Here is a 19,678-nt window from a genome sequence, read left to right on the forward strand (position 1 = left end):
CCAAGTGAAGGCATATGCTCCACAGGCAGGATCAATTTTTTGTGGGTTATTGTTTTGACGGATCTGAGGAAGGGCAAATCAATCAGTGACGTCAACAGAAACTTACTGATGACACCCTCTCCACTCTGTCAGGGGGATTTATTTGTAAATTCATTTAATAGAACAGGTTCTGTTAACATCTATGTGGAATCAGCTGATGACAGTATAAAAGGAGTGCGCTTCTTGGTGCTAACATTGACCTGTAAGGCTGAGTTCATACTTATTTGGTCAGTTTTATCCCTGTGACTGCCCAAATAAGTGAAGTGTACAGTGATTCTAAGATCGACGCCTGTCATCTGCATGTCATACAGACTCACAGTATAATTTCACTACCAGAGCAGACTCCCTATGCATGTTACTGCAAGGCACCGCTATAAAGGCTCTCTGCAGCCAGGAAATAGCAATTTTTTTTTACTTAATTTGCTGCAAATATATTCGGAACAAACTGAATTAATTTTTTTTTTTTACCGGTGAATCTCTAATTGTTATATATTGTCATTAAATAAATTGTATTTTCAAGTTAGTCGGGCAGTTTCAATTCTTTCATCATAAAATGTACAGTGTATTAGATATAATTTAGATCCAAGGAATAAGAGGAAAAAGAACATTTTGGAATTGTGAGTAGTCTATTAGGACTTCACACCTCTGGCAAATGTACATCCACCATCATTATTGTATGACTAAATCATTGAAATAATCTGCGCATAGGTGTTCAGTAAGTTAGTATGCGGGAAATATTTTTATTTTCATATTCATATAAGGCCACCTGTACATAATTATATATTTTTTTTCAAATAGCATGTACAAGCATAGCCTGGCAAATATAGGTTCAGCCTACATGCAAATCCTGTTGTAGGGCCTCATCAGGTATGTGCAACCTATTGTTTTTTTTTTGTAATTGTTAAATACAACACCACATGCAATTGCAAGTAGAGTAAAACGAATCCAGATGAGGTGTATCCACAATCTGATATGGATTTATTTTTTTTTAAAAATCATCAAATTTTCCTTGCTGCTAAAACTTTTGGGAGTGTTCCTGCAACAGGCAATTAAAATAGATATGTACATATTTTGTATAACTCTAGTGTTGGCCCTCAATTCTTATGTAAGGTACGTAACCCACTTAACACTGATCACAAGCTAAACACACTATCTGGTATGTGTAGGACAAATAAGACTTTTTTATTGCTCAAAACCAGAACTCATGAGGCAAATTTACCAATCCAATTAAAAATGTAGAGGCACAAGGGTAAATTGGAATGCTGGTGGCAATTAACTAGAAACTCTTGTGTTTGATATTAACTTATTAATGCCTGGGCACCATATAGCAATATGTTTGTGTCAAACAGGTATAATATTGCAGCATATTGTTCTACAGTGGATCATGCTTTACCTTCTTAATTTCCTGTTGCATTACGGTCTATTGAATTTTATAGTGCAAGCAGAAATAATCTAAACCTATGCTAAGGACAAGACGAGGGAAAGTAAACTAGATTTAACTCTCCTGCAACCTATAAACATGCTGTAGACCATTTAGTTACAAACTTTGGCTTAAACCCCTAAGGAAGACTATAAACAGCAGTAAACAGCTGTCTATAGTTTCCCAGTGGGCTCTAAGCATTGCTGGCATCCTTTAATATATTTGAATTACTCCCTCTTAAAATTATATTTAGGAATTGAATGTAATACAGTGTCTTTATATTGACATCTAGTTATCTTGCATGACAAGCAGATATACAACAGGAAAGATACTTTCTTATAAAGTTTATTTCTAATTAGTTGAACATCTTTTTAGTCATTTATTAACTTTAAAAGGAAAATGTATTGACTTTTTCACTACTTAATTAAATAACAATGCTATATTTGGTTTTTGTCCTTAGAATTTCAGATCTCTTTTGAAACCTTAGCAGCTCTACAACTGTATGAATATATTTTCTACTTTACTGGAGGGAACATGATGGTTTTATTGCAAAAAAAAATGTTTTCAAAAGTTTTTCCAGTCCTTTACTAGCTGGAGAATTGGAGAACATTATCTTTGTCTATATTTGACTTTGACTATATTTCTCTGTAAATTATTCTTTTTTTCTCTTTTATATAAATGTGATAAAATTGGAGTAAAAAAAAAAATTGAGTGTGAAAGGACTTTGGAAATTAAAATGCATGCTTCAAAAGCATGATTATGGGAACTAACTGGGCATCTGCTAGAAGTGAAATATATATAATGATAGTAAATGGGACTATGTTCATTGATAATTTAATGCAAAACAATTTAATTCAGATAATGTGATCCTGGCAAGAATTTCAAAGGAATAGGGAATTTTTATAGTTATTGGTGATACTTAGAAGTAAATTTGTTAAAACATTTAAATTAAATTGTCTCTGGTATTTTAGATTTTTGGGCAGCAAATGCATTAACTTAAAGGGGTAGTCTAATTTATAAATCCCATTTCCAAATATATTATAAGTGAATTCTGAGATAATAAATAATAATTTCCTGTTCAGACTCTATTAACTAAAGTGCAGAGCATTGGATGACATGGAAATTATGAAGGTCATTATTAGGGATGAGCAAATTTCATATTTTGAAAATCGTGTGCGGGTTTGTGTTGTGGTATTTACTGAATTGTGTTATGGATTCTGTTACTACAGACCATAACGCAATTCAACGACGGAATGCATAACGGAATAGCTTTAGAGACATTCCGTTATTCATTCCATCATAATAGAAGTCTATGACCTGCATAACGGATCAGTTTACTTTAAACTGAACTGATCCGTTATGTAGGCCATAGACTTCTATTATGACGGAATAAGAAATGCCTCTAAAGGCACTCTTATGCATTCCATTATGGAATTGCATTATGGTCCGTGGTAAAGGAATCCATAATGCAATTCAGTAAATACCACAACACAAACCAGCACACAAACTTCAAAATATGAAATTTGCTCACCCCTAGTCATTATCAAACTGGTGTAAAGTAGAAATGGCTTAGTTGCCCATAGCAAACAATCGGATTCCACCTTTTATATTGGATAGCACCTTTTAAAAAAATGAAAGGAGGAATCTGATTGGTTGTTATGGGCAACTCAGCCAATTCTACTTTACAACAAATGACCCCCTATGTCTATATAGCATCCAGAGAGCCAAGTATTGTGACACTGCAGGACAATTTAACATTTCGGTTGCCACCAGTGATTACATTTGATTACAAAGAATCCAGCATTGGAAAAACTTGTGATCAGCTTATTAGTATTATTAATGCTCTGACAAACACTAATTTTACTCGAGCATCGCGATGCTCGGCACATCGCAGTGTTTCGCCGAACTCGGCGTGTGCTCGAGCGTGATGCTCGAGTCTCCTCCCCGCACGTTTATAGCCTGCTATGCAGCCAATAAACGTGCAGGTAATTACTGCCATTCATTGTAATGCTTTAGCCATGTTGGCTACTGGCATTACAGTAATTGGCTGGCCGGAACACGTCATTCCTGTGCTATATAGCACCAGATGACACGTGTACGGCTCAGTATTAGTCAAGAAGAGCTGTGCTGAAGAAGGGACAGATAGTGCGGGGAGTGAAATAGTAATATTTTATTCAAAAAACTTGTTAGAGACCCAAAATTCCTTTTAAGTACTATTGTTGTATCTGGCAGCAATATAATTATTAGCACAACCTGCGATAAATTGCGTGGAATTGTTAAAGAGACTCAAAAGTCCTTTTAAGGACTATTGTATCTGGCAGCAAGATACATTTTTAGCGCAACCTGCGCTAAATAGCTTTCAATTGTTTTGCCGCTGCAGAAAGCGACATTATCTGTGCTACATCTCCTGTGTAACGTGTGCGCAGCCTAAAAATAGCTGTGAAATCCAGTAGACAGTGTCCGCTGCAGACAGTTACATTACCTGTGCTACATCTCCTGTATAACGTTTGCGTATCCGAAATAACAGTGACATTCAGTGCAATTTTTTTGCTGCTGGTGGCAGCAACATTACCTGTGCCACATCTCCTGTATAACATTAGCACATTTGAAATATCAGTGACATTCAGTGCTATTTTTTTCGCTGCTGGTGACAGCGACATTATCTGCTCTACATCTTCTGCGTAGCGTATGCGCAGCCTAAAAATATCTGTGACATCCAGTGTACTTTTTCCGTAGATGGTGTCCGCTGCGAACAGTTACATTACCTGCGCTACATCTCCTGTATAACGTTTTAGGGCTCTTTCACACTTGCGTTGTCTGGATCCGTCGTGTACTCCACTCGCCGGAATTACACGCCGGATCCGGAAAAACGCAAGTAAACTGAAAGCATTTGAAGACGGATCCGTCTTCAAAATGCGTTCAGTGTTACTATGGCAGCCAGGACGCTATTAAAGTCCTGGTTGCCATAGTAGTAGTGGGGAGCGGGGGAGCAGTATACTTACCGTCCGAGCGGCTCCCGGGGCGCTCCAGAATGACGTCAGAGTGCCCCATGCGCATGGATGACGTGCCATGTGATCACGTCATCCATGCGCGTGGGGCGCCCTGACTTCACTCTGGAGCGCCCCGGGAGCTGCACGGACGGTAAGTATACTGCTCCCCCGCTCCCCACTACTACTATGGCAACCAGGACTTTAATAGCGTCCTGACTGCCATAGTAACACTGAACGCATTTTGAAGACGGATCCGTCTTCAAATGCTTTCAGTTCACTTGCGTTTTTCCGGATCCGGCGTGTAATTCCGGCAAGTGGAGTACACGACGGATCCGGACAACGCAAGTGTGAAAGAGCCCTAAAACGTTATACAGGAGATGTAGCGCAGGTAATGTAACTGTCCGCAGCAGACACCATCTACGGAAAAAGTAGCTGCTCCCCCGCTCCCCACTACACTTTACCATGGCTGCCAGGACTTTAGCGTCCCGGCAGCCATGGTAACCATTCAGAAAAAGCTAAGCGCCGAAACGAAAACATAACTTTTACTATCGTTGGTTAAAATAATACCCCATCTTAATATGTATGTTAGGCTACGTCAGATGAATAGACAAGGCCTTACTTTGGACGTATCAGGATAGTGCAGTCCGATACATAGAAAAATTTACGGCAAGTTACAGTTAGATGACTGTGGACCTGGCCAAACGGTGAAAAAAGAGAGGTGGTGGATAAGGGGAAGGGAAAAATATCCCTAATGTATCCCTCAATGTACCCCTGCCTACAGGCGGAGCACCCACCCCGAAAGGGGCGACCCCTCCTCTCGGTGGCTAAGCCCTCGTTGTCGCCTAATGTTGCCATGCCTGTAAGGATCGATGATGTTCGTCCCTTCTTTAGCAGTTTGTCCCGATGCGTTTCCCCAGACGTAGTAAAGGCTGGTTCATCAGGGGACTCAGGATAGTTGATAAGTTCTTGCAGGTTTCATTAGATAAATGCCCATCCGATAATGGTGGGCAAAACTTCTGATAATTGCATAGCAGACCTCCTAGTATCATAAGGTGCAAGGTATTAGTGGATAGGTGATTCAAATACCTGTTTTTGGTGCCTAGAAGTGAGCCCCGCCTCCTGGATAACCCTATTGATGCCTTGGAATCAAAAAAAGCACCAATTCCAGTATTTGGAACACACGTGCCGCCAGGTGGAACGAACATGGGATTCCAAAACCGGAAATGACCCAATATTCACTTGCATCGTCACATCCTGCCTGTGGAACACATGCAGGGGTGTGGGAGGAGAAAGAGGACGGCAGGTAACTATACTGCCAACATGATTGTAAAGGGGGAGGGGAGTAATAATGGATATATAGGTTCTTGGGCCATACATTGTAAAACTGTGCATCTTTAAAGCGATCATCCCACATGCATGTAGAGGGGGTATAGAGAGAGGCTGGATATAATAAACTGTATTGACATAAAATTATGTCAAGGGAACAGGCCCCCCATATTGATATATATATATATATATATATATATATGTAGCTGGACCAATTTTGGTCCGATATAAGGCAAGATTTTCATTTATAAAGGGTAACCATAGTGCTGGCTACTGCATGAAAAATGTGAGGAAGATTAAATTAAACACCCAAAGGAAATCTGTTCATTTAGTCCCATTGGAAACACTGTTTTGAGGCGGTATATCCACTGGGCTTCCTTGCGGAGAATCCTATTATCCCAGTCGCCACCCCTTGGTGACTGCCGTATAACTTCAATGACCTGGAATTTGAGTGTACTCACGTCGCCATCATGTGCCTCAAGCACATGACGTGCAATCGGATTATCTCTGCGGCTCCTGACATCACCTAGGTGTTCCCCAACCCGTCTCCTAAGCTCACGTTTGGTTTTTCCCACGTAACTGAGAGGGCAACTACAAGTGCAAAGGTAGATCACCCCTTGGGTACGACAGTTGGCAAAATCTCGTATAGTGTATGTTATTCCAGTGCTAACACTAGTGAACACTTTCGATTTTAAATCACATCTCCTATATAACAAGTGTGTATCCTAAAAATATCTGTGACATTATGTCTACTTTTTTTGCGCATACACTTAGAAAACCTGCGCTACTGTATGTGTGACATACTTGCAAGCATATATACCATTTAAAATGTGAAAAGGCGAGCAGTAAGGTAAGGGGAAAAGGCTGTTCTGCTGATGGTGCGCGCAGAGGCATGGCCCTGGGCGTGGTGAAACTGTGCCTGCTGCCAGATTACAAGAAACACACTCATCCACGATACCTGACTTCATGTCCCAGATTGCAGGGCTACACAGGACACCATTCTCAAAGTCAGACCAGTGCAACCAGGTGGTCGGTTGTAATGCAGCAGAAAATGCTTCCAGTCGGTTAAGCACCACCCTGTCTTCCACAAAGTCCAGTCTCAGTAGCCAAGAGTCTGGTCAACAAAATCCTCACCCTGATTCTCCTTCCTCCCACCATGGAGGGTCTTGGCAAACAAGTGATCCCACACTCTGATATTCCGAGGAGCTCTTTTCACCGCCATTCCTTGATTTGGGACTCTCGGCAAGCCCGCTATTAGAGGGACATGAGAAGATATTGTACCCTGATTCCCAAACTCTTAGGCATCCACAGTCACATAAAAATAACGGTGGGGAACAGCAATTAGTGTTTCACGAGGTGGATGATGATGAGACACAGTTGCCAATAAGGCCATCGCAAATAGTGTCTCAAGAGGTTGATGATGAGGATGAGACACGGTCTTCACTAACTGAGGTTGTTGTTAGGTCAACAAATAAGGAGTATAACCATAATGAGGAAGTAGGAGAGGAGGTGGTGGACGATGAAGTCACTGACCCAACCTAGAAAGGTGGCAAGCTGAGCGAGGACAGCAATACAGAGAGGGAGGGATCCGCAGCACCACAACAGGCTGGAAGAGGTAGTGGGGTGGCAAAATGGAGAAGGCGGGCCACACCAAACAGGCCCGCAACTGTTCCCCGGAGAACTTCCTTGTGGCAATCTCCCTTGCCAAGGGGTAGGTGTTCCGCAGTCTGGAGCTTTTTGAGGAAAGTGCAGACAATAAAAGAATTGTCATTTGCAACCTGTGCCGTACCAAAATGAGCAGGGGCATGAACACTAGCAACCTCACCACCACGAGCATGATCGGTCACATGGCATCAAAGCATCGTAATAGGTGGGCCGAACGCCTGGGTCCACAATCAGTGTCTGCGGGTCATACCACTGCCTCCTCTTCCCCTGTGTTACGTGCTGGACAATCCCCTGTCCAAGACACAGGCCCGGATGACTACTGTCATGCACCTAGGCCTTTGCAAGCACCAGCAGCTAACAGATCCACTTCTGTGTCCCAGAAGTCGATACCCCAGGCCTTTGAACGAAAGCCCAGCCAGCCACCCACAGGCCATAGCACTAAATGTGCATCTTTCCAAATTGCTGGCCCTGTAAATGTTGCCATTTAGGGTTGTGGACACTGAGGCTTTACGCAGCCTGATGGCGGTGGCCGCCCCGTGTTACTTTGTCTCCAGCCACTAATATTTTTCATGGTGTGCAGTTCCAGCCTTACACCAGCATGTGTCCCGTAACATCACCCGTGCCCTGACCAACGCAGTTATTGAGAAGGTCCACTTAACGACTGACACAAGTGTTTTTTTTTCAGGGAAGCTAGATTTCCTGACGGCACACTGGGTGAACGTTGTGGAGGCCGGGAGCAAGTCGTAAACTGAGATGGCCCAGATGCTACCGACGCCAAGGATTGAGGGTCCTACTTCCATCAGGGTTTCCGCCACCACCTACGTTAGTGGCTGTAATCCCCTCTTTTCCTCCTTCAGCTCTTCCTCCACTTCCACCTCTGAATTATCATCTTGCAGCACCGGTCAGACATCAGTCAGTAGCTGGAAGCAGTGTAGCACTGCAGTGGTTAAGCGGCAAAAGGCCATGCTTAAACTGATCTACTTAGGTGACAAACAGCACACCGCCGCAGAGCTGTGGCAGGGGATAAAGGACCAGATTGAGCTGTGGCTCTCGCCACTCAACCTACAACCAGGCATGGTTGTCTGATAATGGTGATAACTTGGTGGCGGCTTTGGAGCTTGGCAAGCTCACACACATACCATGCCTAGCCCACGTTTTCAACCTATAGGTTCAGCAGTTTCTCAAAACCTACCCCAATTTGCCTGAGATACTGGTGAAGATGCACTGCGTATGTGCCTACTTCTGCAAGTCATCAACAGCTTCTGCCGGTCTGGCAACACTGCAGCAGCACTTGCAATTGTCAGCTCATCGACTGTTGTGCAACGTGAGCAAGCGTTGGAACACGTTCCACATGTTGGCCAGGCTTTGTGAGCAGCAGAGAGCAGTAGTGGAATACCAGCCTATACTGTCAGCTTCCGCTCTTCACAAGCGACGAGTGGGCATTGATGTCTGACCTCTGTAAGGTTTTGCGCAACTATGAGGAATCAACATAGATGGTGAGCGGCGATAACACAATTAGCAAAGTAACCATCCCACTCCTGTGTCTACTCAAATGCTCGCTGCTCACAATTAAGGTGGATGCTTTGCATGTGGAAATGGGGTAAGACAGTACACAGGGTGGTAGCCAGACCACCCTCACTTCGTCTTCTCAGCGGTAATTGGATGATGATGATGAGGAGGAGGAGCAGGAGACGGTTGCCTTCACTACAGAGGGTAGTACCCATGAAAGTTAAATTTTTTTCTGTCCAGCGTGGATGGGTAGAAGAGGAGGAAGAGGAGATTGAGAGTCATCCTCCTGATGAGGACAGTCTTGTCTGTTGGGACTCTGGCACACATGGCTGACTTTATGTTAGGCTGCCTCGATTTGTACACTTTTTGGCCAACACCGATTACTGGTTGTTCACCCTTCTTCAAAGAGAACTTCTCATTGTTCATTCCTGTGGTGGAGAGGCTGAGCAAAATGGTGCAATACCAGAAGTTCACTATAGAAAAATTGCTCCCAAAATTTCCAGCTGACAACGCTGGCTGCAGAGTACTTAGTTCTTTGGCCAACAGAGGAGGGGAGATGGAGGGAACACACAGGCCAACAGAAGCAGGGCAATATTCTCCAAGGCCTAAGACAGTTTCATGACAGCCCGCCAGCACGCTCAAAATGATGCGTGGGCTAATGTCACAAGGAGGGAAACATTTTGGAAGATGGTGAAGGAGTACGTAGCAGACCGTGTCAGCTTCCTCAGTGATCCCTCTATGCCTTACAACTATTGGGTGTCTAAGCTGGATACATGGCATGAACTAAAGCTCTACACCATGGAGGTGCTGGCCTGCCCCGCCACTAGCGTTTTGTCAAAGCGTGTATTTAGTGCTGCTGGGGGCATAATAACTGATAAGTGCATCCGCCTGTCAACTTAAAATGCTGACCGGTTGACTCTTATAAAATGAACAAGGCCTGGATTGCCCCTGACTTCTCTACTCCACCAGAGGAAAGCGGCTGAACTTAAAGGCACTGTAAATGAGGTTTTTATGTTGTATTGAATATACTTCATTCCCATGCACCCCTTACACTACTAAATAGGGTATTATGGTTCAATCTCCCTATTCTTGTCCTCCTCCTTCATCATATTAACATGCTTAACAGGCTGCCCTCGCTCCTAATGTTTTAGAGGGTCAGCTCAGCAGGAGGTCATCACCCATAATGTTTTAGAGGATCACCAGCAGGCCCTCCTCCATAATGTTTTGGAGGGTGTGAGGATTTGCTCTGGTAGGCAGGGTAGGCGGACGCAGTACAGAAGCAAAACAAGTTTGTAAATCAAAATGTCATGTGTTTATTCACACAAAAGACAAAAGAAAAACGACTCATTACAGTCTTGGTGTTAATTCACACAATGAAAAAGTCCATAGAACAGACACGTCACCTTGCTAGCCGTTCTTTTTACCAAGCAGTCCACAGCAGGCTTTAGGGGGCCTGTTTCCTGCTGTGCGGCTCTCAACCTTCCAGCACAGCACCATGCTTAAGATCCAAGAACAGAAACTAAGCTGCTGAGCCCAGCTGCCTATTTAAAGGACAGCCAGGTGCTGCCAAAACCCAGACCGGCACTTACCTCCGGTCCGGTATTTGATCTCACCTGGCTGGAAATCAGCCCAGCAGCCCATGTTGGGAGGAAAATACTTGTCTTCCCAAACACAACCCCTTGCTATGTCACAAGGGTCACCAGCAGACCCTTGTTCTTAATGTTTTATAGGGTCATCAGCAGCCCCTTACCCATAATGTTTTAGAGGGTAACCAGCAGGCCCTTGTTCATAGTGTTTTTGAGGGTCACCAGCAGGTCCTCGCCCCTAATATTTTAGATGGTCAGATCAGCGTTCACACAAAGAGGGAGTTAAAGGGTTTCTATCACCTCATTTTGACCAAATTAGCTCTCAGACACTACCGATCTGCTAGTGTCTGATCTACCTAACAATGCTATTCTCAGACCTTTGTTTGGATCCGTTTCCCTAAAAAACAAACTTTTATTGATATGCTAATGAGCCTCTAGGTGCTATGGGGGCGTCTTTTCAGCACCTAGAGGCTCGGTCTACTCACACTCTATGCCTACCAGCTCGTCCGTCCAGCCCGCCCATCTCCTCTGAAATGCGATCCTCCTTCTGAGCCAGCGGACGAATTCTCGCGCCTGCGCCGTGCGCGTCTGTATTTGGCGCAGGCGCAGTGAATGTCTGACGGCTCCCTGCACAGACATCTCCACTGCCCCTGCGCCGATTATGTCAAAGCGCTCCTAGGAACAGATGGCGCAGGCGCAGTGGAGATGCCGGTGCAGGGAGCGGTCAGACATTCACTGTGCCTGCGCCGAATACAGACGCTCGCGGCGCAGGCGCAAAAATTCGTCTGCTGGCTCAGAAGGAGGAGCACATTTCAGAGGAGATGGGCGGGCTGGACGGACGAGCTGGGCGGCATAAAGTGTGAGTAGACCGAGCCTCTAGGTGCTGAAAAGACGCCCCCATAGCACCTAGAGGCTCATTAGCATATCAATAAAAGTTCGTTTTTTTGGGAAACTGATCCACACAAAGGTCTGAGAATAGCATTGTTAGGTAGCTCAGACACTAGCAGATCGCTAGTGTCTGAGAGCTAATTAGGTCAAAATGAGGTGATAGAAACCCTTTAACCCTTCCTTCACCAGGCAAGGGAGGGAAGCCACTAAAAGAGGAAGTGCACACATAACTAAAACCCTGTGCACACCAGACATACAAAAGATACACCTAACAAAGACAGGTTGCCAGGTGCAACCGCATGCACATTGCAGCAAGCTGCCTAGCATCAGCTCAGGCTGCTATCCTGTCACATAAAAAATAACAACTTGTTGCCCACGGCAACCACAAGTGAGGCAACATAGTAGCGGCCCTCACCTGTCGTTGAACAACCAAACCAAACCGCAGGCAACAGCTTGCGGTTCAGGAGTCACGACCATGACCATGGTTGTGACAAATTGTTGGCAGCCCTTTTGCTTAGTGCATAGGCTTTATGAGTGTAGGAGTCCCACTACCTGATCAATTGTATCACAATGCGAATGAGTCCCTCCTTTATGTGATTTACAGGTTGTATCGGAGTGCCTCTTCCTTGTAATTTTTGGCAGCACTTGCACTTTATACATACAAGTAAATATACAGGAAAGAATGTTTATAAGAGTGGCGTACTACTCAGACAACATTGTTTCCAGCAGCGACCTGGGAGACCGAGATGTAGCCAGACATCCTCCACATGCTGTTCCCGAACCATTTCAGTGGTGTTTCCATCAATTTCTGACCTGTGAATCAGACCTTTTTTTTCCTGTGAATCAGACACCCTCCTCTCCTCATTAAACCTGGTTTAATGCTCGGGTTCTCCCATTGACTTCCATTGTGCTCAGGTGCTCGGTAGAGCACCCAAGCATCCCAAGGTGTTCTACTCAAGCACCCGAGCACTTTGGTGCTCAACCAACACTACTTATTAGTACATTTATTTTGAGAAATATATGAAAACTAATTCAGGGTGAGATGAGCGTAACAACTGTCAGGAGGGTTTAGTTAAGAGGTACAATCCAGATTTAATCTGAACAAGTGAATCATTTAAAGGTGGTTTCCAGCCCCCAAAAAATGGTTGCAGTGGACTCAAAGCAGTTTAAAAACATAAAATAATAGGTAAGCACCCTTACCAAGCTCTGAAGCTCTGATTCCTCTTCACTTGCTGGTACCAGATTAATATACTGGAAATGCCAGGAAAGAACTGGTTGGCTAATCAGTTGCCATTACTATGACCCACCACAACCATTCAATGGGTCTTTCCTGGCATTTCTGGTGTCTTAAGCTAGGGCAGGAAATGGAGATTGCCATTAGAAATTTAGGGGTGGGGGATTGGTGAGGGTGAGAACCCATTCTTTCAATCCTCTCTGAGCCCACTGCCAACTCAGCTGGAAATTTTCTTTAAGATAAACTAGTTGTCAGGGAAATAAGGACTATAATTTACCACTTTTTTAATTGGAGTGTCTTGCAGCATGTCTGTGTTGACCAGTCAGTCTTAGATTACTCAAGCTTCATCCATGCATTAGTATATATTGCCTCTGATGAGGCTCCTTTAATATTGCCACCAGTAACCCAGGACTTCTGTAGTCTTGTGCGTGCACTATTACTGTAATGTGTGCATTAATGTATTACATAATGAATTTGAACCCGAATTTATTAATGATTGTGTCGCACTCAATAAATTTGAGTTTGGATTTGTTATATAATACATTAATGCATGTGCAACAGTAGTCTTGCATCACTTGTGGCTATACTGAAATAGCCTCATTGTAGGTAATACATTCTAATGCATGCATGGAGCTAGTAATCATAATGAATATGAGTTATGTAGATAAAAGAACTGGCTTAGTCCAGAGCAGGATGTACCGGTTTGTTTGCTCATCACTATTTTTCTCTATCTCTTTTGGCCAAATTAAAGGATTTTTATTTATTTTTTTGAGTATTGGATTGTGGTGATTAATATCACCTTGGTGGCCCTATTTCAACTTTTCACTGTGTATTCAATTACCCCTTAATTCCACAGTTTTGTTCCCTGTACTGCCTACTTTTAGCTGTGCTTAAAATAAGGTTGCTAGGCATGGTCCGTCTATCAGTTGAAGGACGGAGGACGCAGAAGCAGGCAGCGTGCAAGGTCAGATTACAGACAGCCAGGGACTGTAAGTAAATGATTAAAGCCAGATCCTCCCCAGCAGCTGATAACAGTGCCTGGGCTGTGTGCACTTCTCCCTGTCCCTGCGCTTGGCAGATGCTCCCTCACTCAGCAGAGCTGGAGAATACAGAGTTGGAGCAGCACAGACCAGGGAAGGGAGATCTGCCATCTGCTCAGTGTATAAATGAAAGCAACATTTGGTAAGAGGACCCTGTGTGCTGCAGGAGATTAACCCTTTAGGGGGAGGGCTCTGGTTACTGACACTTTTGGGGGGCTATTGTTACTGGCTAGTGAGGGCATGCGGGATTAGCCTCAGGGTGAGGGCAGTGGCGGCCATCTTAACTGAATAGTGAAATTGCAGGTAGTGCATAGTTTTATGCAGACTGGTTGCAAAGGGCTGAATCTTATTAAATATGGGGTAAGTCAGTCTAATAGTAACTGATTCTGGAATATCATGTTATTAGTAACTACATATATGAAAATATAAATTAGGGTCTAAATGTGACAGTTATCCTTTAACTATAATTATAAATATACAGAACAGGGGATAATTAAAAAAAAATGGGTGGACTGTAGTACCAAGACAAAAAATCAAGGCTGGTGCGCTCACCTGAAGCCAATAGAACGAGGCACAGACAATGCCTGGAACCTGGGCGTGAAGGTACGTATCCAAATTAAAAAGAGAGAGAGTCCAGCTTCCAAATGACATGGTAACCTTAACAATTCAGTTCAGTAAAAACCAAAGACAATCCATATCTACACGTTTCGGATTCTATAATATTGATCCTTAATCATGTCAAGTCATAATTAAGGATCAATATTATAGGATCTGAAACGCGTAGACATGGATTGTCTTTGGTTTTTACTGCACTGAATTATTTACGTTACCACATCTTTTGGAAGCTGGACACTCTCTCTTTTTAATTTGTAGTACCAAGACAGGTTATCAAACTAGGAGCTATTTAAATTGAAAAGACAGCTTAGAGGTGATTTAATTACAATGAAAAAGTACATAAACGAATAGTACAGAGATCTTTATAATAATCTTTTTTATACCCAGGCTTCTAACCATGACAATAGGGTATCTTATATATATATATATATAGAGGAAGGAAGGAATTCCACTAGAAATCCTCTCTTGTAAGAGCAGGGATACTTTGAAGCTTTCTGCCACAAGATGCTTTGATGGTTGAGTCATTAAAGTTAAAGAAAGGTTGGAATTTTGACAGCTCTATTTGTCAACTGATTCTGAGTTACTAATTTTGAGTTACAAGCTGTTCTCTACTCCAAGAGTAACCAGCAGAATTTTAATAGCATTGAGGTACAAAAATTAAGAAAAAAAAGTAATGAATTATCATAAAACTTGTACATTAGTTCAATAGATGATTTGCAATTTTGCTCATCTTTTTGTAAAATATTGTTGAAAGTGGAATTACAGTGCAAGCATCCAAATACTATATATATATATACCAGCAGAAGGACCCAGCTTCACATGGGTATATTTAATCTATTTAATTTTATGTTTCTGTGTGTCGTAAAAAGATATCAATAGTTTCCCCATAACAGTGACCTCTACAGTACCCACCCCTTTAATTTAACAATGACCTCCATAGTGCCCGCCCATTTAACATTGACGTCCACAGTGCCTGCCACTTTAACAATGACTTTAACAGGGCCCGCTCTTTTAACACTGTCTGCCGCTTTAACAGTGACCTTCACAGTGCTCACCTCTTTAACAGTGACCGCCCCTTTAGCATTGACCACCCCTTTAACAGTGACCTTCATAGTGGCCGCCCCTTTAACAGTGACCTTCACAGTGCCCAGCCCTTTAACAGTGACCTTCACAGTGCCCGGCCCTTTAACAGTGACTTTCACAGTGACCGCCCCTTTAACATTGACTTTCACAGTGACCACCCCTTTAACAGTGACTTTCACAGTGACCGCCCCTTTAACAGTGACTTTCACAGTGACTGCCCCTTTAACAGGGACCTCCACAGCTCCCACCTCTTTAACATTGACCACCCCTAGAGAGCTGAAACCCAGAACAACCAGACAGATGTCTAGACAGACAGGCAGATTGACAGACAGACAGAAACTCTTTTTTATATATATAAGATATATATATATATATATATATATATATATATATATATATATATATATTATTATTATTTTTTTTTTTGCATAGTAGAAGTTAAAACCTGAAATGTGTTACCTAATAGAGAGCATACATAATATTGTAATTGACATCACAGAGTTGTAAATAAAGAGTTGTAAATAAAATGAGATAAATTAACTTACTAACCTGTTTGGCTGCCAGAGAGAGAACTGAGCAGTCTAGACTGTGAGTGAGCTCCATCGAAAAGTTCTACCAGATCATTTAACGATGTCTGGAAATAGGCAAACTGGCCAAATACAACTAGAATTGTAGAAACAAAATTGTAAAAGTAAATATATGGATAAAAGTATTGAGACACGTACACATTATACTTAAATAAGCATTTATGGCATTCTATTCTAAATCCTTAGGCATTAATATGGAGTTAGGGCACAGTTTGACAAGAGGACCTGGCTCGCAATCTCCATACAAGTTCATCCCTAAGATGCTCAATGGAGTTAAGGTCAGCACTCTGTGTAAGGCAGTAAAGTTATTCTACACCAAACTCACCCAACAATGCATTTTTGGACCTTGCATTGTGCACTGGGTCAAAGCTATGTTGAGACAGAAAAAGGTCTTTGCAAACCTGTTCTCACAAAGTTGGAAACATGCAACTGTCCAAAATGCCTTGGTATCCTGAAGCATTAAGATTTGCCTTCACAGATTTGCTGGCCTAGATCAAGCCCATAGCTTTATCTATCTTCCACAAAACTGGTACAATGTAGTCAGGCAAGTATCATTCTCCTGGCATCTTTATTACTCAGACTCATGCATAAGACTGCCAGATAGATAAGCATAATTTGTCACTCCACAGAACATATGCTTATGAGTCCAGTGGCAGCTGGCTTTACACCAACGCAACTCCATCTAACTCTTGGCATTGTGTTTGGTGTTTGACAGTTTCTATGCAGCTGCTCAACCATGAAAATCCATGCCATTAAGCTATTGGCACACCGTTTTTGTGCTGTTGTTAATGCCAGAGTAGGTACTGCATGGAAGTCTGCAATTACTGAGTCACCAGAGTATTGGTGATTTTTATATACTATGCCCTCCAGTACTTGGTGCCCCTGTATTGTAACGTTATGTAGTCTCCACTTTGTGACTTAGTTGCCATGGTTCCTAAATGCTTCCACTTTTCAATAATACCACTCACAGATGATTGTGAAATTTCAAAGATGGAAGAAATGTCATGAAAGCGGTGGCATCTAAGATGGAAGAAATGTCATGACAACGGTGGAATCCTATTACAGTACCATGCTGGAATTTGATGAGTAATTATTTTACAAATGTTTGCTTCTATTTTTTATACCATTTATTTGTATTTTATTCACAATAACTGTGGCTCAGTGGTCAGCACTGGTGCCTTGCAGCAGGCCTTAGGTTCAAATCCAACCAAGGACAACATCTGCATGGAGTTTGTATGTTCTCCCTGTGTTTGCGTGGATTTCCTCCGGATACTCCGATTCCATCCTGCACTCCAAAGACATACTGACAGGGACCTTAAATTGTGAGCCCCATTGGGGACAGTTGGATGCTAGTGTCTGTAAAGTGCTGCAGAATATAGTAGTGCTATATAAGTGCATAAAATAAATAAATACAATTATATAGCTCTAATCTGCATATTAAATGTTGTTTAGAATTAAAATGTAGGATATATTCCTAAAAATGTTACATGATAGCATTACATTACATTTTATGCATTTATTAATAACTTACCAAATTCTTTTGGAACGGTTATTGAATAATGACAAATTTGCCCAGAAGTATAATTATTTGGGTAGTTTGGAGATAAAACCACTCCTTCCATCCCTGTATACTGTCCACCACAAGGAGCTGAAACAAGAAAAAGTTATTTTAAAAAATTGTATGCTATTTTACAACATGAATTGCAATAGAGTATCATCAAAAGTCGGCAGCTGTAATAGCATATTCATGGGCAATATTTCAAGTCAGTTTTGCTTGAGCCTGTTGTTAGCGTACTTTATGCCACATTTATCAAATGCTATTAATGTTTAATAAATTTGCCTTATCCATTAACCTAACACTTTTGTCTAGAAAAGCTCCTCCAGTTTTCCCACTCTACCCCATTACTGGAGTGAGATTGAGAATTTTTTGAGACTTTTAAAAAAAGACTCGTTTAAAAATCTGGATTGAAATTCACTAGCATAGCTAACCGAATCCACTTTCCCATCTATATTTCAAAATTGGAGTGAGTGGTGAAAAAATGCAAAAAGTGATGACATTTTTGCACAAGTGAGTCCAAAAAAGGTGTAAAACCCCATTTGGTAACTTTTTGAAACCAGAATTCTGGAGTGTAGGCAGGGTAAAACAACCATGGAGTAGTTTATTCTTCAAGCTGAGGTTGCGTAACAAACACCTGATTGTTTACTGTAATTCATGATATTTGACTACTATCTACATAGAAGAAGTGATCACTTGAAATTCCATCTGTCATAACAATTTACTGCTACTCCATGCTACACAGGGAATAAAACTAGGTAGAAAAATTATATGAACAAATCACGACAGCTATGCCAGTTTTGTGGAGTAAAATGCCCCAAGTAATGCCCAGTTCTTCTCCGCTCCCACCAGGTCTAAAAATGGAAGTGCAGTGTTGGCAGGAAAGGGTGCAGGCTAGTAGGCCCATTTCATTCATCGTCTTCTATGTCTGGTTTAGGCATACAAGATGATCTAAATGTAAGCCTTATCCTCTACATCACTTTGGCGATCAACCACCAGTGCAGGGATTTACTAAGAACAGCATCTAAAACGCCAGTCTTAATAAAAGTGCCCCTTGGTGTGTATTTTTTTCAAAATTTGGTGAGCTTTGCCACTTTCAAATGTGGAGTGAAAAGCAGGTCAATATTTCAGACTAGAACACCTTTAGGTCTCATTTATGAGTTGCATTTCCATGCCAAGCAACCCCTGGTATACTTTTACACAAATTGGTGTATACCACATTGGATTTGTGACAAATATATTATTACTGCACCATTTCATAAACCTCACAAAGCAAAGAAAGTCTGAAAACTGATTTAAAAGAACAACACAAATAATACATTGTTCCCAAATATTGTACTGTAGTATAGGTATACTAAGGCAGAGGCAAACAGAGGTAGCTTGTAACATTTCTTCATTAACCCCTTCAAAGGACAGACTGTTTGGACAGATGCTGGAGCCCCATTTTTCAAATCTAATATGTGTCTCTTTATATGGATTTTCATTTGGAAAAATTTGCTATTTTCAAAATTAGAAAGTATTTGCTTTCAAGACGGATAGTGATACTGCATAAGATAGTGTGATACAGTGAGAGGTTCTGTCTGGAAAAACAGGTATTTTCCTCCCAGCATGTGCTGCTAGGCTGATTTACAGCCAGGTGAGGTCAAATAACGGACTGGATTTTAAGTGCCGATCCGGGTTTTGGCAGCCCCTGGCTGTCCTTGGCTGTCCTTAGAAGCCGTGTCTCTGTGTTGGGATATGGGAGCCTTGCATCTGGATGAAGGCTTGCTACCTGTTTGGCATGAAAACAGTTTCGTGCTGCTATGGTCAAGGACTCTTTGAGGCAGAATTTCCGCATGGTGTGAATTAACACCAACACCGCAAGGTGACTTTTTGTTTTGAATATGACTGCTTGTTTTGCCACTTGTCTAAAGTGTGAATGAAACACTGAACTGCTTGATCCAAAGAACTTGTTGTTGCCTCTATACTACATCAGCTAATCCTATCTACCAGAGCGAAACCCCACAATAGTTATTACTAGAGATAAGCAAATTTCATATTTTGAAATTCGTTCACACTTCGGTTGGTGGTAAAAGCAGAATTGCGTTATGGATTCCGTTACCACGGACCATAACACAATTCTAAAATGGAATGCATAACGG

General features: G+C 42.1%; 1 protein-coding gene across 1 annotated transcript in view; it reads right to left on the reverse strand.

Annotated features, from left to right (window-relative positions):
* The window catches only part of CSMD1 (CUB and Sushi multiple domains 1), a 2,061,198-nt gene that overhangs the window by 460,294 nt on the left and 1,581,226 nt on the right, over positions 1–19,678 (reverse strand). Inside the window, exons 31-32 of the mRNA XM_044291097.1 lie at positions 17,514–17,630; positions 15,945–16,058 (exon numbers count right to left, since the gene is read on the reverse strand). Of these exons, the coding sequence (XP_044147032.1) occupies positions 15,945–16,058; positions 17,514–17,630 (231 nt within the window). The remainder of the gene's footprint in view (positions 1–15,944; positions 16,059–17,513; positions 17,631–19,678) is intronic.

This window comes from Bufo gargarizans, chromosome 4, assembly GCF_014858855.1.
Source record: "Bufo gargarizans isolate SCDJY-AF-19 chromosome 4, ASM1485885v1, whole genome shotgun sequence".
NCBI lineage: Eukaryota > Metazoa > Chordata > Amphibia > Anura > Bufonidae > Bufo > Bufo gargarizans.